Source organism: Diachasmimorpha longicaudata, chromosome 13 (assembly GCF_034640455.1).
Source record: "Diachasmimorpha longicaudata isolate KC_UGA_2023 chromosome 13, iyDiaLong2, whole genome shotgun sequence".
Classification (NCBI taxonomy): domain Eukaryota; kingdom Metazoa; phylum Arthropoda; class Insecta; order Hymenoptera; family Braconidae; genus Diachasmimorpha; species Diachasmimorpha longicaudata.
Window position 1 is genome coordinate 5,349,307 of NC_087237.1, and position 24,255 is coordinate 5,373,561.

The window sequence follows — 24,255 nt, forward strand, 5'->3', positions numbered from 1 at the left end:
AGTTCCTCGCAAGTCTTATGTCAAGTACTTGTACCATTGGATTTATTGTTCCCGCCCATTACAGTGAGCCTACGGCCTTCGATACAATTGTCGCGATTTGAGGACCTCTGTTTTTTTCACCCTAATTTATTCGGAGCACCCCCAGGCATCTGCGATTGTTTTCGCGCAAATGCTTTCACCGATGTAACAACAGTTGATACATTGTTTGGATCTCCTGTGAGAGGCAATAGCATGTGAGATAGATCTTTTCATTCTGGGAATGATTATTTTCGGCATCAAATTGAAATGTAATGAAAATCAGGGGCGAGTATTCAAGTTAAAACTAGATCCACCTGAGCTCTGAAAAGGGGCATATCGAGATGGTGAAAAGGGTCTCAATTAGTTGGTCCCAAGATGGGAAGGTCTATCGATGAGGCAGCAAGGCCACAGGGATCTTTATGACATAAAATTCCAGGGAAACAGGAAAATGATGTTAAGAGCTCGACTCAATGTGAATTGTCAACATTCTGGTGTTACATGAGATTCATTCAATGAAAACGATAAAGAAATATCAGTGAATAATGCCCAAGGACAAATAAAAATATTAATGTGTAAGTGCATGATTTCAATTCAATCATGTTGAAAAAACAAATGGTTGTAGCTAACAATTTTCTCTTTCTAGTGCTTGAAAAATGCACTTTATCAGTCGGAAGAGATCCTAATGCAGATTCGACAATGAAAAAGTAGAAAAATGACAACTTGAGACTAAGGTAATGCTGTTAAAACGGTTGTTGGAATGTGAAAATGATTTTTGAATACCCATCTGATTTTTCAGGACGATAACCCAGAAATTCAGTCATATTTTCAAGATGATATTCTATGGTTTTCGTCGAAATTTTCTTATCATCTCGTTAAGTCGAAGATTCGTTAATGACATTTATCATTAGAGAGCTTTTCTCGAAAAATAGGAAATGAATTCCTTTGAATTCAACCAGAATGACTTTTCCTTTATCATTAAGTTCTTCATTTGTTATTAAATATATGTTTCAACGAACGATGAAAGAAATCCATCGCTATTTCAAAATGCAGCGCAATGAACAAAATTTGGAACTCGGATCACCCATTTTTCTTTTCAATTTATACATTTATTTATTCGCGACAAATCAATAAGTAGAAAACTCGATGTTTTATCGACACCTCAAGACACCCTCCTGAAGATATAGAATGAAAAGGGGAATGATTTGTGTTATTTCTCTTTATTCCTCGAATTTATATACAATTTACCGTCACTGCACGGAAGATAAAATAAAACTTCAACGATATTTCAAAACTCAACCCTGAAGATATGGAATGATAGGGGAGCAAAATTCAATCTCCAATTCACCCTGAAGACGCAATATTTCGCATCTGTCGAACAGCAGCAACGACACGAGCATTACACCCTGAGCATCCAGACTGATAGTCCTCCGGTGATAACCTGAGTAACGTCGACATCTGCTGAAGATTCTCGGACAGAGAGAGCCCCAGCTCCTCGAGGACATTGCCCAGATAATCTGCAAAACAGACATATAAACCAAGACAAACCTAAAATTTACTCAACAGAAATTAATCATCATGAAGATTTTTACCAATATCAGTGGCAAGTTGTTTGCAAGCTCCAGAATTCAGTTCACAAATTCCCAGCGCCTGATCCTGGAACATCTGACAAGTTTCCTTGGCAACGATACCCAGGAGAGTCCCAGTGAATCCCCCCTCGGTGGTTCCCTGGGTGTACTGAGCATCAGCAGCCCTGAGGGCATGCACCAGACTGGGATTATCCCTGAGGAGAAATGGCTCCAGATGTTGAGGAAGGGTCATGAGGTACTGGCCGACCTGAGTGATGTACTCCTGAGGAGCGAAGCTGTAATCAGGCAGATCAGAGGACAGCCCCTGTACCTTTCCACCGTCTCCATACCAGGCTGGTGCTCTCTGAATGAGCAGCAGCTGCGTGAAGATGGGAGCGAAAATGACTTCATAAGTCGTGTGATGAAGATCAGAACAGAGTTTGTAAACAGATTCGATGACAGGCGCTAGAAGTGTCCTCTCGTCATTGTGATTCAACGACTTGACAAGTTTGTCAAACTCCTGACGCCCATTTGGATTCAATAGTAGAGTTTTGTACCTGTTGAAGGCACCTGTAGTGCCACTCAAGAACTTGTTATTCGTCTCGACAATGCTCACTACAAGAGTCTTCTCAAACTCCTCAATTTGCACCAACAGATTACCGATTATTTGCATCAGTGTCAGACACATTTGGAAGAGATTCCAGTCCTCGTGCTTTGTTTTCCTCTTATCGAGCTGTTTTACACAGCTTGAGAATCTGTCCAGATACTGGAGGAAGTAGGTGTTGAGGGATTTGAGGAGTTCTGGATATCCACAGCCCTCGGTGAAGAGCTTGCACCTCTTGTTAGCCTCATTAGCATGATCAATAGCCCTCGAAACACTTAGAGACAGGGAATTTATCGTGTCACTCAAGTCCTCGTGGTTTGTCTCGATGGAGCTGAGGTTGTCCGATAATTGTCCTGACTCATAAACAGAATACTTCGATACATGAGCGACATAGGGAGAGTAAATCGATTGGGCCAGGGCTAGCAGCTTGTCCTCAGACTTCTGTTGGCTTGAGAATATCTCCAGAGATGCGTTCAAGTTTCTCGCAAAGTTCTGAGTTATTCTTTTCAGCTCCAGGAGGAGATCTAGTTGGAGGGGAGGCGACAAGTACTTGAGAGCAATGGATATTGTGTCGTGGATACTGGGGTCCAATGCACACAGGACATCCGCGTAGATGTCTATGAGGGTCTCTGTGGAGGTACTGGGGAACACCTGGTTGCACCATTTCACCTGGTCCTGCCATTCCAACAACAATTTGTCGTAGAATGCATTCAACCAGGTGGTGACGGTATCGTCCATTGAGACTTCCCGTATTCTTCTCCACTCCTCGCACAGAGACACTTTCAGACAATTTTGGTAGTACTTCAGGAGCTGGGGAAGTCTGTCCATCTTGCTGAAGATACTTACGTACTGTTTAGCCTCATCTGTGACGACAAAAATATTTGCTAGTTTCGTTTTCATATTTTTATTGTCAAAATTTCCATGAATTTTAATCTCATCACCTGAATTTCGAACTGTAAATGCTTGGACCAATCTTGGGCTGGCAATGGCTTCAAGACGATTCTTCAATCCCTCGAGCTGCAATTTTTTGTCCTCGTAGTCCACAGCATTCGATAACATAGACAGTGATTTTTGCATAGAAAAGAGCTTTCCACCGATGCTGTCAATATCCCCCGACTCGAAGACCTAAAAAACAAGGAATAATTTTTTTAAATAGAGGGGAAAAGGAAATACGTGTTCTGAGGCATGAAGAAGTGCTGAGTTCACCTCTTCAAGATCATTAGCAAGAACACTCCAATTGTCGGCCTCATGAAGACTCTGTTTTGCAACTTGAAGCTCTGTTTTCACCCTGTCTATTTTTTCCAGAGCTGTCATGGACAGGGCTGTATCCTTCTCAACCTTGAACCAACATTCAATGGTAAATCAATCGAAAATGTATTGGTAATTCTGTGGCAATGTTAGTATTCACTAATTTTGACGTGATTACCTTTGCTATTTCCTGTTTGACAGTGACCATCTTGTCTCTGAGGGCCAATGCCTCCTGCTGGAGTAACTGGGTATCCCTGAGGATTCTGGGAAGGCTCGAGAGTACAGACTGGCTGGTTTCTTCAAGGGAACCGTTCACTTGTTGTACGTATAATTGAAGTTTCATTACCAGAGAAGCCACGAATGCCTTTGAGAATCATGCAACATAACTAAATTTAGACCAGTCTGGCAGTTGAAAAAAAAGGGCTTTCACAACTTCTCGGTACATTTTCTCGATCAATAATTGCTTTTAAGAAAAATAATTCCATGGTAAATACTCATTATCGTGGTTTTATTTAGAGAATTCTCTCACAATATGGTGATTTTGACGAAGCCACCGAAATAGCCCTTTTAACTGGAATTGTTTTGGGGAACCCACAGTGTCGTACGATTGTTGTCACTGTTTTCATTGTTGTCGATAATAGTGAAATTCGTGACAACATTCAAATTCCGTAATGAGAAATAACAAATGAAGAACGATAGTTTTATTTCACTTCGAGGCATTGGAATGTCATTTGGAGCACAATCACAACAAGAAGTTCTGACTAAAAATACAAGTCAATGGACGAAAGCAATTGTTATCGCTATTTTCATTACTGTTCAATGAAAAAACAAGAAAAATTTCGCCTTCCCTGACAATCAATGCTCGCACGATAATAAAAGCAAACAAAGAAAATCAGCCGGACAAAGTCAAAAAAATGAATGAAATAAAAAAAAAGTGAAGAAAATACGAGTTATCATTAAAAAAGGCGAGCGATGTCATTGACCGCAGTGTCAATGAGACGAGAGCCGCTTGGTCACTCGCTGAACTCGCAAATGCGCCGTTCAATTTCAAAAACACTTCATCAACTTAAAATTGCTACTCTCGTGTTTTTTTTTTAAACCCCGTGAAACAGAAATTTACAGTTACCACGTGAAATATTGAGTAACAATTGTTTATTGTGTTGTGACTCACATCTTTGTCTTCCAGTACATCAGTGGATTTAAAAGTTTTGTTTATCCACTCTTTGACATTGAAATCCTTCTCCGAGAATGCTGAAACGTCCTGTAAATACCGTTTTGAGGTTAGAATTGACGAATTGTTTCCAATTTTATTTTTAATCAGAATATTTCTCGTTATTCGTTCAACGGTGTCGTTTGTTATTATTTTCATGGCCTGCGATGAAGTTTTCATTAGCAGAGGGGAAAATAATTTCGGACTTTAATCATGACATACACGTAATTAATGATTCATACGTCAGAAATGATTTCTCCAATATTTTTCTCATAATTTTATAACTTTCTCATCCTGAAAAAAATACTCACCATATTTCTACCTCGACACTGATAATTCTCTACAGTTTGATATATTTTTCGTTATTTGATGACGTTTCGTAAGGACAACAGTCCGTAGGCAAGACACTTGGAACACGAGTGACGTCACAGACAGTTGGTAAAGTGGAAATCTGAATTTTCAGTTCACAACTTTTATTTTATCTTTATGAATTTTTTCTCTTTCGAGAAGCAGTTGAACTGTTTTTCGATCCTTCGTAATATTCGTTAAAATACTTCCTCGGTGATTTCAACCAATTTCCAATTTCCGCCTCGACATTATAAGGCAATAAATTATTTAGATTTATTTCCAATCTTATCCACAAGTTCCATAAAAATGCTATTGTTTCGGTCTGAAGTACCCGATAACGCCGGGGGAACATCCGCTTTCGTAGCCGTACGCCAATTTTTTTTCTTCATTTTTTTTTTTGAGTCGAAAAAACTATTCAGACCATGACGCTGTTATTTTTAATTATTTTTCATTTCGCAATTTATTTTATTCTCTTTCGTGGGGGGTGGAGGGAGTGGGGAGAATGAAACAAAATTCATTTTAACAGTTGAGCAACCGTGGCCACCAGCAAACAAAAATACATAAATTAAATTGAACGGCAGTGGGAGTGGAAGGAGATTTAAAATGCAATTTCAGGTGTGAGAAGGAGAGAGGTCTCGTAATTACTGAAGCTCTTGCATTAAACTTACCGGTCCTTGCGGCGTGTGCGCATTGGCGACTGTGCAACAGTTTGAATTTTCCCTAGATCTCGAAAAAATAAATGAAATGATAAAAATACGAACAGTTCAGGGTAGATCGAAAATCAGGGGTTGACGTATCAGCGGAAAAAAGCGTGTACCTAAAAAAATTGAGAGGAAAAGGGGAGAATTTAATTCTGAATAATTAACTAATAGGAAACTAATTAACGATTAATTTTGCGGTCGCCTCTTCCCATCGTGGGTAAAACCGATAGAGCAGAGTTTGCGCATAAAAAATGAGGAAAAAACAAATTTTTAATTATAATTGAATGGAGGAACTTGGAGCGTTGGAGCTCAGGAGCGGATTTTAATAAATTAAATTGTTAGCGTATTGGATTTATTGAATTTTCGTCCATAAATCACTGTCTACCGGTAAAAATCTGGTTTGGGCTCGTTGTGAGTTGTGATATTATTCGCAGAGCAATGGCAAAGACCCTTTAAAACGCCTTTAAATACGCGAGTTTAAAAAAAAAACAGTCGGGTTTTCAGCGCCCTTCGAGCGATTCCAAGTGTGCGAATACGAATACGTGTGCTCATGTGCGAAGGCCAGTTATGGAGGAGAAAGAGCCGATGCTGGCCTTCAGGATTCGAGAATTCGGAATACACTGGAGAATTGAAAATGTCATTTTAAAAAATTCCCATTGATTTTTTTTTCACTATCACTGAGCATGTTGTGGACCTAGTGGAATGATAATGATGTTATGGATGATGTTCGTCGATGTAGACGATTGTTCTGTTAATCTGTCATTTTAATAGACATTTTGTTCTCACATGGCTTCAGTATCAAGTGGAGTCCCATGGCGTTGGGACTCATGGCACAGACCCGACCTCGTTCAACGTGTTACCAACATAACTTCAGGTACTAAGGTAATCGGTGTGATTACCCAGATAAATTAGCATTCACGTTATCGAGGAGATCCTGGTATTTCAATTATTTTTCGTCGCACAATCATATGGTGAGTCATTTCTTCAAAATTCTGCACTGAGAAAAAAAAATTTAATGTGATGGAAATCCAACGATTTATCGAAGTCGTTGGTCGACTTTGGGAGTCGCTAAAAGTGAAAATTGCAACTAAATCCAATTTTTATTTGCAATCCAGATGAAAAAACGAGATCAGTCTGTGAAGTTTTTTCATCAACAAAATATCTGATTAATTCAGAACTGAATTCACAGGAGTAATTGAATATTTATTTATCACGTGAAGAATATATCGTTTCGTATCGATTAGTAGGAGATATTCGCAGCAAATGATCTTCTTTCGTGTCAAGCGAAACTCGTCAAAAATCATTTTATGAAATTGATTACGTGGAACAAACATATTTTCTCAATCCTAGAATTGGTTTTTCTCAGTGTTGTTTCTTTGCTGATAAAAAAAACATGAAACAAAATTATGGATTCAAAATTGCAGTTTTCACGTTTAAACTGATATCTGAAATTAAGGAACAATTGATTTATATATGTGGAATGACCAGAATCATTCGATTGCAAGAAACTCACACATGTAAGACCCATTAAAAATATTTTACATTTAAGATGCAATACTAAGGTCTTTTCATTGTAATCATTCATGTTCATCCTTATCCCTTCCGTGTTCACTTGGGCTCTCCTAGCGCTTTGGAGATAAACAAATGACTATTTCAATGGTTGCGATCAATGTTTATGGACCAGCCGTTGATTAATTGTTTTCATCCCTGAAATTTATCGATTTTATATTCTGCCAAAAAGCAAGGATTAGATATTTTGACTCTTGTACTCTCCTGTGCTAATATCGGCAGAATGACTGGAGGTATGGATGTATTCATGTCTTGATTAATGTTCATCGTACCCTTAACTGGAATCTCGTTGTATGTTGATGGGCACCAGGCACTCTTTCCCGATACTCAGGGCATCTCCATGGCTTTAACAATCTCTCATTTTCATTCGCAATAACAAAACTACTCATCAATGATTCAGACAATTTCAAGAGGGAAAAATTTATATTTTAAATAACAAATATAAAAAAGTTACATAGACCCGAGTTATATAAAAAATATATGTGGAATATATATCGCGTATATGTTTGTTATAGCTCCATAACTTTGGAAAATATGTGGGGTTGGTCCAAATTACATTTTACCATGCGGTGAAATTCCCAAATCAAATTATTCTATTTTTATATTATGAATTAATTTTCTTTGAATTGTAGGCGGAGGAAAATTGTAGGAAAATGGATAATTAGTTCCAAAAACGTTATTTGTTATTGTTAACAACAGTCTAAGTGTGGAAGGCATAGTAGTCTCCCCTTAATATCACATTATTTTATTTTCATTCTCCCTTTTGCCTCTTAAGTGCAGAATTTACCAAGAATAATTCGGAATCCGGGCTGAGCATGCAGAAACTCAGTCTTCAACGACAATCCGGCTTTCTTAATTCAAACTGAAACGTGTATCTAACCCCATTCAATTTGTAAGTACTGTTAGAAACTTTCGAAAAGACAATCAATAGATTCGCTCGCCAGCGATGGAATTACTCTCCACAGGATTTATAATTTCAATGAGAGTCAGAAATTTTATACTCTCAATATCGCAAACTCCAGTTCATTTAGTAATTTTTGTTTTGAAATACTTTTTTTTTTACGAGAGCAACAAAGAGAGACAGCACTGACGATAAAAAATGTGGATTAAATTTTTCTCCTCCGCTCAAATCCTATTATACCTGATCGATACTTCTCGAGCGTATCCGCGAGGGTCCTTGAACCCTATCCCATCGTTTCTTGATCCAATGAAACGTACAAAATCGAATGAAAAAGTGTAATAATTGTGATCGTCGCAGTAGAACGGATTCAGAGAACAAACATTCCACTTTTCCAAAAGTCTCATGAAATCATTGAGCTTGAAATTCCACAGCTCAAAGGCTTGCTGTATCCCAGCATAAATCAATTTCCCATGCATCAATGCAATTATTCCACTACATTTTATTTCCCACTTCCAAAATCTCCCAATCTTTCAAATCAAATGATTTTCCCTAATTTCCTAAATTAAAAAGCCCTCCTTTTCCCCGACAGTCCCCACTAATTTTCATTTTTTAAAATCAGCAAACAGCCAAACTATACAAAGAATCCGGATCGACCGGTAGATCTCCATCCCCTCTTCGTCATAACTTTTCCCATAATTCCGCAAGTATTGATTTTTTATGAATTCTTCAAACGGCACTATCCTCCTCGTACGGACTGCGGCATAAAACCGAAGAAAGACCCCTCAATCCCACCTCCTCGCAAATGGAAAAAGGCAAAGAAATGAAAAAAAAAAATTCCCCTCCCCCTCGCTCTCCGCCAAAGCCAAAAAAAAGCGTCCCCCCTCCTGACTCGAGTCAGAAAAAAAAAATTGAAAAAGAAATAAAAGCGATGTATATTTGCGCGGGTCGCCAGACGGAAGTGGCCGAAGTGCCCCGACAATTGCCGAGTGAAATGGCACAAGAGGGAGTGATAGAAATTTCCCCTCATCCGCTTTCTTCCATCGCCCCCTCCTCCCTCCCCCGCCTCGCGGTAATCTTCCGCCCCTCTTCTGCCCCACCCTTTCCGCCTTTAGCTTCTCACGTATAATATTCTCTCGGCATTTTTATTTTACCGCATCGCAAAATGCTCCGTCTCGTTTGCTCTCGGCAATTTCCTCCGGCTGATTCGCATCTCTGTCTTTTCATATTTTTCTTCTCCTCCTCTGCCACCCCCCCCCTCCCCCGCCACCAACCGCACCCCCTCCGCTGAACGCCAAGCACACCACCCCCTCGTCGCGCCGTCGCCCCCTCTCAGCGGCATTACCCCACCACTTATTTTTCCTCCCTCCATCCCCACTCCATTTCTCATCGGTTCACTTCTTAACGTCAAACCACTTAGGGCTGTGGAGCCTCTCGGCACACAACACGTTCGTGTTTTTCAGTTAAATCAAAATCTTTTTTCCGAATTCACATTCCGGCGATTTTCCACCTGATCGGGTGGCGAGGCAATTCAACACGCCATCTTGATTACTCCATATCTATATATCTGTACATAATTACATATGTCGTATTGATATTCGCAATAGAGCACGCGTTTTGTGTTGAACGTTATCGTTTAATTTTTTTTAGTTATTTTTATTTTTATTTTCGTGGATGTTGAGAGGTGAATACAAGTGTGTTGTTGTGAATTGTGTCTGTCGGAAAACCCCTCCCGGCATTCTGTGGTACGTGGAAAAACGAATAACAAACGTATTTAACCTCCGAGACAGTGGTTTACCCTGATATATATATATTTCTCGATATATTTTTTTTTTCTCACTTCTCGACTCCATCTTAGTGCTCCGAGAAATTTTGGCGGTGAGGGGGGGCTTTTTTGGGCCTCTTTTATGTACTAAATACCGATATGTGTCGTCGGTGTGAGTGCTGGCGAACTGTGAGTGTGTTCTGTGTGTTTACATCGGTACGTTAAGTTGATTCAGGGAATAAGGGACTGGATTAATTGAGCACTGTAAACACAAACGAGGGATTTCATTACCGTGGGGTCTAAGTGTGGAAGTAGAGACGTGTTACTCAGTGATTTTGGAGCTGTGGTGCTTCCTCAGAACAATATATTTTTTTTTTTCCATCAACTCGACACTTGAAAACACAATCTGTAAGTACTCCAAATTGAGAATATTTTTTTTCGTTCAAGTGATTATGTATCGATGGAAAAATTTAACTTTACTCGCTCCCCGGCGATTCCTGTCAATTAGTACTTTGCAACAGTCGACAAATACGAATATCGAAGTTGTAAAAAAAAATGTAAATATCATCGTGTTGTTTTTACTGTCATGCGAGAAGTTCTGGCGCGTTTCACTCTGTTTTTACGCGCGTGCGTCTCCACGTTTTATTCGAGTGTGCGCAGCAGAGGTAGCATGTATCTGTCTATGTGTGGCCGACCTGGGGATCATGTGTGAGGGCTAGAAAACGGCGTGTCCGTATTTCTTTGGAGTTGAAATGTTAAGAAAAAAAAAAAACCACCAGGCGTTCATTCGATTTTTCAAAGGAATTTTTGCCTTCATCATTTCTTTGGAATTGAAGGCCATCTTCGTACTCTTATTTTTTATTTTTATACTTTATTTTTCTTCATTTTTTTTTACTTCGCGATTTGCGCCTCCACTCTGCAATGCGTATCCAACGTTTTTTTTTTTTCAATGGGTCGCGAGCGAAAATAAAGGATGGCGAGTGGCCTTCTCTTTGAGGTTATGATGGCGGTTCACTTGAAAAGCCTATCTGTGTGTTTTTCCTCTCCTCCCTTTCTCTTGTTCTGTCTTGGACTTTTTTTTTTATTCTATTATCAATTTATGGTCTCTCGCTACTCCTATGGCTGGCGAGGGTAATCGCGCGCATGGGCAACGCCATGTAAGATGGGGTACTCCATACAGCCCCCCCCCCTCTATCCCCCTCTTTCCACCCCCTCTTTTCGAACCCTCCCCTTAATTTTATTTTTATGCTTTTTTAGATTTGATCCGGTCGCTTGTTTTCTTTCATTTTCGTTTTTTTCCCCCCCCTCGACGTTTACGATTTTTTTTCCCCTCTTTTGAGCGCCTCCATTTTTTTTTTTTATTGAAGACTCTTTTTTAGAAAAGGAGCACGACGCCTCGAATCGATATTAATTTCTAGATGCTCGACCCGACGGCTCGAAAGGAGAATAAGAATATTGTGTGGGTGGAGTGGGTGAGGGCGGGAGGAGGGGAGTTGTGATTTATTTCGGGCGCTCTTCGGAATCCTCGTGCCGATTTTTTGGCAATTGTTGGACATACTGATCTCCCGGGGCTTCGTTTTCATTTTAAAATTTGATTTTTTTTTCATTCTGAAAATTACTCGTGAGACACTCAAAATGGTATCTCTCGCTCCCACTCTCTCTAGGTCTGTCTCTGTTGTTGCTGACGTTTCCTCCTTCACTCTGTTTTCATCCGGACTTTGGCCGATTTTCATATTTATTTTTCAAGTGTGAGAAATTCCGTAGTTGTGAGTAACGTCTGCCACCTGTCTGTGAATGGTATTGGGCGGGCGTGAGATTCACATGGGTAGAGAGAAAACTGTGTTGGGGGAGGTGGGTCAGGTTATACTGGATCAGTCTGGGATGTGTGGAAATTTTCAGTGAATGAGAGGGATCCCAGTTTTATCGTTGCACGAGTATTTCAGAATTATCTCCAGTTTTCCTCTGGTTTTAGCAGCAATCGTATCCGAAAATATGATTACTCAGAATGATGCAATGGGAGCGACCGGATTCTACGGAATTCCAATATTGAATTTCGAATGGGGAAGTGACTATTTCGAGGGAATCTCAGGCTGAATTTTCCTCGATGTCGACTCTACCACGGAAATAAAAAAATTTGAAAATGAAATTCATGGGCTGATAAAATATGAAATAACGTGGCATATTTTTTTTTTGTTTTGGGTAACATATTCTACAGACTCGGATTTAACATGAAAAATCGAAAAATATTTCCACTTGGTTTTATCAATTGCCCCGATAAAACTTGGAAATGCATCGCATTGAATTATCACTGCCATTATCAGGAAAGTAATCTTCGATAAAATAGACGGTAGATTTTTTTTTTCTCAAAAATTGATACCAGAATTTTTGTTCCAACGCCGAATGAAAACAAAATTGGTGGGCGGGACCGGGGGAGGAGGGGGGGGGGACAAATTCCGCCGTTGAATGTGAAATTTGATATCTAATCGAAGTTATTCACCCCTAGCCAAACTGTCGAAAACAATAAATGTCATCTCTCTCGTGTGCGTTCTCTCCACAAATTCGAAAAAAAATAAATAAAAATCCCGAAATCGCACTCGGTCAACAGTTGAAACTGCTCTGATGTTTTTTTTCCCCCCCCGTGTGATACAAATACTGTCGCAATTTCCAATGCAATCATTTTTTTCATTTCCATTTGATTTTTCATGATATTCATTCGATAACTCGTTGCACACCGGTTGTCGTGATGTGTTGGTATGGAAGCCATCTCAAAATGCGAAAGGTAGAGAGGAGAAGGCAGATTGTTGCACCGGAAGTTGGGTGGGGGGGGGGGTTGAAGGGGGGGCCTCGCAAAAACTACTGACAAGGGGCAACATCACGCCAAGGTCGCCGCACTCGTGGAAATTCTCAAGTGCAATCCATCGCGTATTTATTCTCGTTATTCTACCATTTATTTCACTTGGTTTTTATATTATTTCTAACCCCCTCTTACCCATCCCCCCCTTCAGCCTCACGGATCCCTCACCGCAGTCTTGGTATTCTCAGCGGAAGTCTTATTTGCCCGGAGACTCGTGATGGGATTTTTTTTTTTTTTCAAACTAATTTATGGTAGAATTTTGCAAGATGCTTCGAAGGTAATTATGAGCTGAAAAACGTATTCCTTTTATTGTCTTTCGGTGAGAATTTAATTATTCTCCGACTTCTTCATTTACTTTTTAATGCGGCTAGAGGGAATTGTTTTGTTTTTTTTTTTTTTGAAAATATTTTTTACCTTTGGGTTTTGAAATTCTCATTTATAGTCGCGTTTTAAGACGCTGACGAAAATAAAAAGAATAATAATTCCACGAAGTATTTCACCAATTTTTTTCATTGTGAATATGTTTTTCGTGATTATCTGAAGAACTATTGAAGTGAACTGGGTCATCAAGTGCATTGCAGAAGCGGAAATTCTCCAGAGTTTCCAGTTAACCGATTTTATTTGAATTATTAATTTAACTTTCTTACTCCAATTATAATTTATTGATCCAGTATATTCGAAAAAAAATGGGGTATACTCGCTTGACAATTTGCGAATTACGTAATCAACGGGGAGAAATATTCACTCAAATTATTAGAAATATTCAATAGGGGAAACAAATTATAATTTTTATTGGATAAAAATGGGAATCGGGGGCTGACTAATTTTAATTAGCGAATTTTTGGCTCGAAAAATTATTGCAATGCGTCACACGCTTTGGCCAATCGTCTTGACGATTTTTGCAATGTTAAAAATCCTGGATTTGCCTGAACTTCGTTGATTTGAAAGAAAATTTTTTTTCTTCTCGCCGACTAACGAGCAATATTTGGTCCACGTTTGCATTCGTCATTATCGCTCATTATCCGAGAGGAGAGGAATCTTATCTGTTGTCCGCGGGAGCATTGACCAAACGTAGAACTGATTGGGGGAAAAAACGAAAATACATTTCCACACTGATATGGGTTTTTCGTTTTTAAAAGCAAATGCTTATATCTCGGTCAGTTATAGTAAGGATATTAATTATAGACACAACTCTCTTGTGAGCTCTATTCCACTGGTTTTGTAGATATACTACATTCGATTGACTTGACAGGCCATAGAGTGACTCGAGTGTGAGCGAACTCGACAAGTTCCGCTTCCTATAGTTTATACTTCTGAACAATTATTTTTCCCCCCTTTTCGTTGGTTTTTTTTTTCTCCCTCTCATTCTTTATTTATCCTGCTAGTTTTTCGCTACAAATGGATGCAGTCATAGTTTATAATGGGAAACTTTTAAATGGAATTTATGTCTGGAAGTAGTTGTTGCTTGAAGAAAATTAATAATAATTTTTTACGTTGATTCAGTGAGAAATTAACGTAAGAAAATTGACATATTTAAAAGTATTTATTCCCCTCTAAAATTATTTTCCTTATTTTCTTCGTATGTTTTTTTTTTTTTTCCTACGTTGGTTGGTTATTTATTCTGCTAGTTTTCACTGCAAATGAAGGCCGTCGAGGTTCATAATTGAAGACTTCCCACTGAAATTTATTTCTGTGTGTACTCTATGCTTTGAGAGAATTGATAATTTTTATTGTTGAAATCAGGTCGTTCAGAGATAAATCTAATGCAAATGGACACTTTCAAAAGTGTCTACTTCTCTCTACAATTATTGTTTACCCCATTTATTTCTATTTTTCTTCCGCGTTCTCCATTTACTCCACCAGTTTTCGCTACCAATAAAACCGTCTGACGTTTATAATTGGAAACTTCTAAACGAAATTTATTTCTGGAATTGTTCTTTGCCCCATGAGAACCGATAATTTCCGATTTTTATTTTTTTCAAAATTAATCCACCACGATCAGATGAATGCAATTCATCGAGACTTTCAAAAGTTCACTATTCCACTAGTTTTACATTGACAATGAGCGCATCATTTGAAACCAAAAATTTCTCCAGCTTTCCACTGGCTCAGGAAGAATTCACCTCTGATTAATTATTATTTATTTTTCTTTTCAAGACACTTGCAAAAATAGAAATCTGTGACACACATTTTTATCTGACTTGACGTGAGCCTTATATTTTGTTGTTACGACTGCTCAGTGTGCACACAGTGTGTGTATATCGACCAGTAACCGAACACATCCGATAATGAGCATTAACCGAGTCAACCAAGCGTGCGCGTCGCATTCCGGAAGTAATTGGGTTTTCAAATTCACCGAGTTCTAATTTATTCAATATTTTTTTTTTTATCGTATTCACAAAAAGTGATAGGAGAAAATAATAATAAAAAAAAAATTGTTGGCAGCCAGGGGGAGGGGAGGGGCGGGAGAATAGGGGGAGAGGGAAATTTTCCAATTTGTAATTAAACCCTGAATTTAATTGGCACTTTCAGTGCCTTTAAAGTGGTTTCAAAAAAAATTTTTTTTTTCATTTTTTTACCTACTGTTAATGGCTATTCGATCGTTGAGGCTCCACCCTTATGGGCACACGCAGAATAATTAGCATTATCCTCGTTACCGTCGTCCTTTAACCGATAAATGCCAGTAGTACTCGTGTGAATCTGCTGGGAAGGAGGGGGTGGGGAGAGGGGTAAAGGACAGAGTACCTGCAATTACGGAAAAGTGCCATACGTTTTAAACCACTTCTCGAGTACTTTACACATCTCTCTTTCCACCCACACCGACACTTTCTTTTCCATCGTTCTATTTATTTTTGTATTCAATGCAAAATTTTTTTTTGTTTTTTTATTTTCCTCATTTATTCAGCTGACGATTCTGTGAGTTGCCGAATATCTTCATCGATCTGTCCGTTATTCGTGACACCTTTTGCTCATTGGAATGACAGTGAGCTGTCAAAAAATTTTGGGAATTGGAATGTTTTTTCGGTAGGAACCTCACGTGGAAAAATCGATGGAAATTGGAAATTTTTGATTAATTAAACTGGGAAAATTTGCACGCATGAGGAAAATGCCGGTAAATATATTCTCGAATATTCAATTAATTGGAAATGCATTGTAATTCACTACTGAATATTCATAGTTAGTAAATTTGAACAAGTCAGTAAATTTTCATTTAAATGTTGTTGAAAAATGAATAATTTCATAGCAATTTTAGCAAATTTCCAATTATCAGGTTTCGCATAAAATCTCAGTGAATATCTCTCCCGAAAATTACTGGTCTTCTTCTTATGAGATATGATTACTTTTTCTCACCCTGTAAACGATAATTGAATGGAGAGAGAAAGAAACTGGGTAATCAATGAGGAAAATTATCGTTTGTGGATACTGTTTGAACGCAAACGATGTCAAACTGTTTGCAATTTCATGAAATAACTGGGTATTCAGTGTTTACCTGTTGTCGTTATTACATGTGGGTATCTCAACCTTCATTACACCCGTTCATTTGTACCATATCGTTGAAAAACTTCACTTACTATTTAAAAAACCGTCACTCAATCGTCTTATGCATGTTATGGTGTCCAGTGACAGATCGATTAGCGAGAAAAAAATAATAGCAATGAATTTATTGATTTTCAAGAAATGTGATTTTACATTGTTTACCAAGAACAAAAATATTGCAATTCCGTTTCCACAGCTGTTTGTATTGCCTAGTAATTACCCATCTGCAATAATATTCGTCTTAAAAAAAAAAAAAGCAAAACAATCGGGTGAAACACGTCAATTTTCTTAGCCGAAGTCTCGAAGACGGAATTACCATTGAAATTTTTTTTTGTAAGTTATTCACCAAGCATTTTTCGCTTGTCGTCTTTTTTTTTTTCCTCGTTTCTCCTTTACCTCCCACTCTTCTTCCTCATTCGCCGGTAAAAACTTAAAATTCCCCGGCACAGTCGAGACGCCGGAGGCGTAAGTCTTGGCTATGATTAATGGCCGATGGAGGCGAATGAACGTTGGAATTCCACGAGCGTGCGCGACGGAAAAGTCTTAGATATATCAAAAAAAAAAAGAAGTGGAGAATGAAAAAGAAGCGTTTAAAAAAAATGCGATGAAGAAGATGGCTGAAAGTTCGAAGGGAAAAATTCTTGGTGGTGCAATAACCCTCTTCTTAGTTTTTGTAGGGGTTCGTATGAAATAGATATTTTTTCTGGGCTATTTTGTTTTCACTTTTTTATACTTTTTTCAACTAAAATTACTTGCGCAATTACTTGTGAAAATTACGTCAGACGAGCGATATCTTTGGATGATAATTCCGGGTGTTATCACTGTGGAAAAACTTTTTGAACATTCAATACTTTAAAGTACGTCAGAATATTTGAAAACATATCGTTAATTTTTTTTCCATTGAATTGGGTGAATCATTCAGGTGGTGGAAATGACTTTTCTGCTTTCAAATTAGAATTTTTGGAATTTTTGAAAATTGTCAGCTGATATGGTATAAACGTCTTACGTATTTAATTACTAAAAAAATTATTCAAAGTTCGGAGTTTCAAATTAAATGGAAATTTAATTTTATGGGATATTCAATTTACTAAGTTAATTAAGACGTTGATAGCCTAATTTAAAAAATAGTTTTAATGATATAGCACATTTTTGAGTTCTTATGAATCGAGAGATTGGGAGAAATGTTTTGGGGGGTCGATATCGCTAGACAGAAGTGAAGAAAATCCACTAGACGCGATGGGGAATTGTCTCTTCGTTTTTACGAGGTAAAGAGAAGTAAGAATAGTTTTACAAAGGGAGAAAAAAAAAAGGAGCGAAGGGGATAAGGGCAGCGAGCGATCCCCTTTTCACCACTCCAGACACTTTTGCTCCATAGCACGTTACAAATACCTTCTTTATCCTTCTTGGATCCCTTCACCTCATCGCGACACCGATTTACAATTTTCCGACATACTTGTTGGCGACTTTTCCATGTTTATTACAGCTGTTTTCTCGTTTTATGATTCACTGTGTCAAGGCAAGACAGGAAATGAGGAAAATCCACAATATTTATCAACATTGACTGATTATAAAATTCAAATGACTTGAAATTTCCGGAAAAAGAAGATTAAATTCAGAGTCCAATAAACTCACTTGACAACTGAGTTAAACTAACGGCTTTTGCATAGGGAAAATGGAGTAATTAATCGTGATTTGTTTAAGAAGAAATCTACTTTAGGGCACAATCTACACGGACATTTTTTCACTTGAGTGAATTGAACATTGCGCGTAAATATTCGGTAGCAAATGGAGGTGAATTTTTTATAAAACTGTCACTTATTAAAGATCTCTGAGACGAGTGTCAGTAACTGGATTATAAATTTTGACGCTGTGCAGCGTTCTAGTCTACAAAAAATGACAAAATGGGATAATGAAAGAATTGGTAAATTGATGATGTCACTCGATGACGCTAGACGTGGCCTTTCCATCTCAACGTTGGTTTAAAAAAAAATTTTTGGAAGAGTTTAAATTGAGAACAAGTGTATTTCCGGGCTGCTTGAAAAGGTCGTATCAATGTTATTAAATGTCCGAGGATTTAGGAATTGAAACTGTACGTCATCCCCCACTCGGTATTTCAGGATTGAAGGCCTATTGAATGGGGTGAACAGGTCAATTTCTGGATGAGGATTTGTTGCCGAATGATTTCAACTGAATAATCTATAAATAATAAAATAAAAAATGCACTGATTGCTTCATCTCTCGATAAAATTACTCGTGAATGAGTGAGGTCGGGGTGAAATGGATATTTGACTGTTTGTTAATATCAATGACAGGTTCAATTGTTGATAAAATTATTATTGACTTTTCTTCTTCAATTTTGCCCGTTGTTGCGTTGTTTTCATAAACTGTTACTAAACTACAATTTCCCATAATTTTCTAATCACTGAGTTAATTATTAATTGCGTAGTTGAAAAATTTTTAGGATTAAAATTTCAGGTAGAATAATTGCTCGAATTTTAATAGAATTCCGGGAGATTTTGGGGTGCGGTGAAAATTTTCAAATGCCATCGAGCGATCGGAAATAATTGCTAAACCCTTTTGGTGGAGGCTGTACTGATCGGGCGACTCTTCCGTGTTCGTGGGAGGTTTAGGAGTATGATAAAATGGGGTAGAAACGCCTGGGGGGGGGGGGGGGGGTGGAGGGGTGGTATGAGGAGGTGGTGGAGGAGGAAATCAACGGGGTGGGAGATATGGCTCTAGACGAATCGGGGGAAGGGATGACCGGGGTGTCTGGGTGGTGAGAGGTGAAGGCTTCGATGGGCTATTGGCGGGACGACGAGCCGGGCCACTTTACTCTACTCTTCTTATTCTCTTCTCTCTTTGTTTTACCTTCTAGCTGACGTCACCAACTGGCATACACTTTTCAGGAAATAATGTAGATTGATTTTTCCTCATTCGCTTTGGCCATCTAATGCATTATTCCCTTTCATTCTCCTTCTCGGAGTCTAATGTTAAATTTTTATTTATCGAACATCTTCGAGGGGAAATATTTTCGATAAAAATTGCCCTATCGTTGTGTTAGAAGGTGTAATGAGCTATTGGTGTTGCATTTGTTGTCCGAAAGTAGGGGAACATTAATATGCGATAGTCAGAGTTTATTCTAAGTTGGAGGAATTTTATTCTGATGGTAATTACAATTAGTGCGATGGTGGGGGAAGTTTTACCAATTGTTCATGAATTTTTGTTATGTGCGCTAAAATTATTGGACTGGAAGGGTGAAATTTTTCTAATGTAGAAACAATTATTCAGGATATATTAATTTATACGAAATTTCGAGATAAAAATGAGGAAACAATGAGTCACTCTTATGGAACGGTAGGATAATTTTTATCAGAAATTTCCGTGTGGTTTTAGAGAATCGCAAATGGAATTCGTGGGAATAAAAATGACGTTTTGAAGTGAGCGAAGTACAATATTTTTTTATACAAATTTTCGGGGAAAGTTAAATGAAAATTTTAGTCTTTTTTTGGCGACAAAGCCCGGAAATCGCTGAACGTTGCAGATTTTTTTATCGTTGATTCCCATAAAAAATTCTGTAACACGATTCCCTATAGTAGATTACGTTAATTATTCCATAACTTGTGAATATTTACCTTCGTGTATTATATCTATATTTTATGCAATATTGTTGTTATTTCGGAGAATTTCCGATTTATCGACTGGAAGGAGGCAGGCGTCTAACGCACCTCGGCGTGATGATGCCCGAAGGGTGGGGCTAATTTGAATGGAGTTGTAATTACATCGTGTAGTCCCCAGTATCGATCGACACTGATATTGAAAGTACGAAAATTGCAATTCAACGATTAAACCGAGGAACTAATAATTCCCGCTACGGTAGGATAAAAAAAAAATAATAATAATGCGTCAACCTATTTCCACTTGTTCATCGACTTGCACAGATACATTAGATTTATTTTTCCCATTTAGTTCAGAGCACGGACTCAATGTTTGAAACATTGATTTTGTGTCCGTTGAGTTTTTCATGTCAGTCACAATTTTTTTTTCTCCACTTTTTTGTCTTTATTTTAGAGAATTCGTTTCTATTGTGCGATAGGCTGGGTACATCATTTTTTTTTTTGTCGTTCGGCTGCATTTGGGTGGGATTTTTTTTTTTTCATATGTAGTGAGACACAAATAAAATAGGGAAAAAGAAACGGATACTTGATATCCACCCCCGCATTTACATTTGAATATGCAGTATTGTTGAAAAAAATGCACAAACGAAAACTATTGAAATGAAAATAAATATGTGAATATTGGTGACTGGGGCTTTTATTCTCTGATACGTCATTACGAATCGAAAATCAGGGATTCTTAGGATTTTATTTTTACCCCATTTCTTTTCCGGACACAGCGACAACAAATAAAAAATATTTATCAGACCGGAAAAGATCAATGCTTTTCGGTATTTCAGTGTTTTCACAGAGCTCTCGGGTTTTTCGCTTCACTCGTGATTATTACTGTATTTCGCAAAAAAAAAAGTCGAGGGAGGAAAAAAAGCGGAAAAAAACGAGCCGTAAAATCTAATTTCGCGGAATAAACCCGGTAGGAGTTTGCGCAGTGTAGAGCTTCATCTGCGAGAGGGTCGACAGCCCTCCTCACCCCCTCCAGACGGAAGATTTATAATTCCCCTACTCTCTTCCGTCATATTCTTAATAAAAAAATTCCGATATCAATTTTTTTTTCTCCCCCATTTATTTTTAATTAAAAAATTTTTTTTTTCACCAACGAAATGTCGGCAAAATGTGAACAATGGCCTCGAGAATGGTGTGGATAAATCATTTGGAATTTATAAGTAGAAACTTCCTTCACTCGGAATTATATTTTTCAGAGTGGAAAAATTATGCCTGGACGATTGCTAAATTTTCAACTGGTGAATAAAAAAAAATTAAGATTTCACTCAACAGTAACATCGGTGAATTTCTTCCGTTTCTGGTGCCTTGGTGTAGTTTATAATCGGAATTAATTAATTGGCCGCAGAGACCAGGCAGTCAGGCGGCAGTGCCTTGGCGTCACGCCTCGTTCTTAATCCGTCGCTGGGAATTTAATCACTCGAGCGTATCCCCAAGTTATATCCTAATAAAAAAAATTTTTAAAAATTTTGTCCTCCATGAATTGTCAATAACAATCGATATTGCAATTTTCTAAATTCAGGGTAGTCTGTCGAGCGACAGAATGATAATTGAATTGGCCATTTTATATTCATCCAAACTCAATAATAAATAGCCATCAAAATTTCATTCTCTTCCGCTAATCTCCCTCCCAATTTCTTGAAAATCTCATTTGTAGTCTTCTCATCGATCCGCGCATCCCTTCCGTGCTCCTTGACGGTCGTTGAAAATAAAGTAAAAAAAGAATAACGGCTCGACGGGCGGTGGAAATCCCCTACCCCCCCTGTGAACCTCGCCCTCAACCTCGGTGGAAAAGCACAAGAGAAAAACATGAAAAAAAAAATAACAGAAAAATTGTGGAACCGAGTTAGCCACCCCCTTCTTCCCCTTCTCCAAGGAAGCCAAAGTAAAAAAGTACATATATATCTGAAAGACACGGAGAAGAAATTGTGGCTCACTCCCCTCTATGAAAAATGAATTCTTAGTCGCGAGGGAGGGTTTCTTAACTGGAAGAAAATGTCAAAGTGATGAGAAAAAAATTAGAAACAGAGATAAAAAAAAAACAACCTACCGCGCAGATAATGTTTTATCGCAGAATAATGTTGTCGGTGAAGTGGGGTAAAACGGAGAGGAGAAGAAGGGGTTGAAATTTTTTTTTTTAATTCCAAAACAAGGTCTTATCATTTTTTCCTCAGACGATATTGACATCAACCGCCTGTTTTATGCCACTCACCCCAATTTGCCCCGACACCCCGAATTCTAGTGCGTCGTTGAAGAGCACGAAATGATGATAAAACGGGCGGAGGGGGGAGGAGAAGCATAATTCTCAAAACAGGGGGTTGGGGGGGGGGTGCAAGACGCCACGAGAAATATACGTACCCTCGCCCTCTCTCACCCCACCCCCCGGGAACCCCACCCGCTTGTCTCCACCCCCCCCACTCAAGCCGTATTTTCATCCCCCACTTGGTCGCTTTTCCCCCACTTCTGGAATTTTCTACCCCCCACTTTACTTCATATCCCCCCACCACCGATCATGTTTCCCGCGCGTCTTCTTGTTCTTTCTCTCTCTCTCCCCGCTCGTCTCTCTCCCTCTGCCTCACTTTTTTACTCCTCTTTCTCTCCACCGACGCTCAGAGCCCGCCACTTTAATGTTACATTAATAAAAAGCAACAATCAATATCTTCCCGGCAAAAAATTTTAATCTATAACAGAATTCCCGAGGAAAGCGGCGCGCCGGTCGTGGCCAGGCCTCTTTGCGACGTTGCCAGTGTCGTACTCGAGTCTACACAGTACCCCACGTCTCCCTCAATTAACTTTTTCAATTTTCAATTTAATTTCTTACGTCCCCTTGTATTCGCGATTGATGAAAAAAAAAAAAAACGGAATTCATTTGCCAGGCTCACGAGACACGTTTGCCAACCGATTTTTTTTTTTTTTTTTTGTCACGAGTAACTGACTATTTTCCGATTCCGTCAGTGGATATTACTTTGATTTTGCAATGGATTTGTTTTGAGAGAAACTAAAGTGGGCTATATCACGTGTGTGAATTCGCAGGTGCGTGAGAGGCAATTGACCGAGGAGTGAGGGCGATGAGGGAATGAGGGAGAGAGGATTATCATACCAGTTGTGGGTAAGAGGGAGAGGAAAAACGCTTGACGGGTGGTGTTGTTGGCGTGTTACGTTTGGATTTCACGGTACGAGATATAACATAAATGCCAACTAGTATGATCGTAGGGTGATGATAAGACACGATGAAATTTGGGGGAGGGATTTTTTTTTTAAATAATGTATAAGCGCGGATTTTTTTTTTGTATTTTGTAATGATTTCTTGGGCATTAGCCATTTTGAAAAATACTCATTATCTTGGGGAATATGTATATTCTTCATTCGAATGAATCACTAGAAAAAATGTTTGTTATCTCCCCCTTGTGAGTCAATATAGTAAACAAGCATGTGGTAGCCTGGTTTTTTTTTTTTTAATTCTCCCCGGTTTTAATGCATGATGAGGCAGAAATAATGCTTTAATATTGCGGGGCTTTTTTCCTGGCCTTAATTTGATGTTCCGTGCAGCATATTGTTTCCAATGAAATGCAGCATAATGTTTTGCGGGGGTACACTCTTCGAGTCTTTGAAAATTGCGGAGGAGGGAATTAAATTACGGTTGGTCAGACTGCGATGGGATCTTGCGACGTTGCCAAAAATATGGTGAATGCTTCTGGGGGAGTGGGAGTAGAACAGACAACGCGGGAAACTTGAATATTTGAAATTGAGGAGTAGTGATGGTCATCTAGTCGAATGGAAAGTCAAAGTCCCTTAATTTTGAAGACATTTGTAGGTAAATTGGCGTAGGAATTCAGAGAAAAGGTGAAATAATGGCCGAAGGGGGTGGTGGTTACAATCTCCATCCAAATTCTAAAAAAATAGATTTTACTGTTTGAATTTTCAAAAATCATGAGTTGGCCCAATTTATTATCAAATAAACAAAAAATCCATGAGCCCATTCCAATAAAATCCCCATCAAATCGAAATTAATTAACGTCAATCATCGGAAAAACGTTTAATTTATTAGTTTCATATTCACGTGAACCTAAAAATTTTAATCGCCTCCAATACTCCAGAATGATATCACAAATCGGAAGGAAAAAACTAAAAGTTAAAATCCACACCACCGAGTTATAGAAAAAAATCTAAATCATCGTGTTGCAAAATCCGTTCATGTTGCGATGTGTAAGGTCAGGTTAGATACCTGTGTGAGCGTATACAAACATAACAGAAAGAGAGAGCGATA

The 24,255-nt window shown here is 38.5% G+C and overlaps 2 protein-coding genes across 8 annotated transcripts in view; one reads left to right on the forward strand and one right to left on the reverse strand.

The window, feature by feature from the left end:
• Positions 1 to 1,219: 1,219 nt before the first annotated feature.
• On the reverse strand, positions 1,220 to 5,330 carry LOC135168361 (conserved oligomeric Golgi complex subunit 7). Its single transcript, XM_064132445.1, has 7 exons — positions 4,957 to 5,330; positions 4,607 to 4,696; positions 3,614 to 3,799; positions 3,394 to 3,525; positions 3,129 to 3,312; positions 1,608 to 3,050; positions 1,220 to 1,532 (listed from the first exon to the last, which is right to left on the reverse strand). The coding sequence occupies exons 1-7, from the start codon at positions 4,957 to 4,959 to the stop codon at positions 1,360 to 1,362; spliced, it is 2,211 nt and encodes a 736-aa protein (XP_063988515.1). The 5' UTR covers positions 4,960 to 5,330; the 3' UTR covers positions 1,220 to 1,359.
• Positions 3,634 to 24,255, forward strand: part of LOC135168363 (zinc finger and BTB domain-containing protein 24) — a 50,484-nt gene continuing 29,862 nt past the window's right edge. Inside the window, exons 1-2 of one of the 7 annotated variants that reach the window (XM_064132454.1) lie at positions 9,564 to 10,334; positions 23,022 to 23,161. The gene's annotated coding sequence lies outside the window, so the exon portion shown is untranslated. Of the gene's footprint in view, positions 3,757 to 3,802; positions 4,716 to 6,623; positions 6,666 to 9,555; positions 10,335 to 23,021; positions 23,162 to 24,255 lie in introns of those variants that run through there. The other 6 variants (XM_064132453.1, XM_064132452.1, XM_064132450.1 and 3 more) reach the window with 6 other exon arrangements.

What these genes read in the sequence shown, in the direction of transcription:
- LOC135168361 (XM_064132445.1), bottom strand. An exon ending in ATGTACTGGAAGACAAAGAT is followed by an intron (nt 3,800 to 4,606) that starts GTGAGTCACAAC and finishes TGATTCTCAAAG; the next exon opens with GCATTCGTGGCTTCTCTGGT. An exon ending in ATTTACAGTTCGAAATTCAG is followed by an intron (nt 3,051 to 3,128) that starts GTGATGAGATTA and finishes TTGTCGTCACAG; the next exon opens with ATGAGGCTAAACAGTACGTA.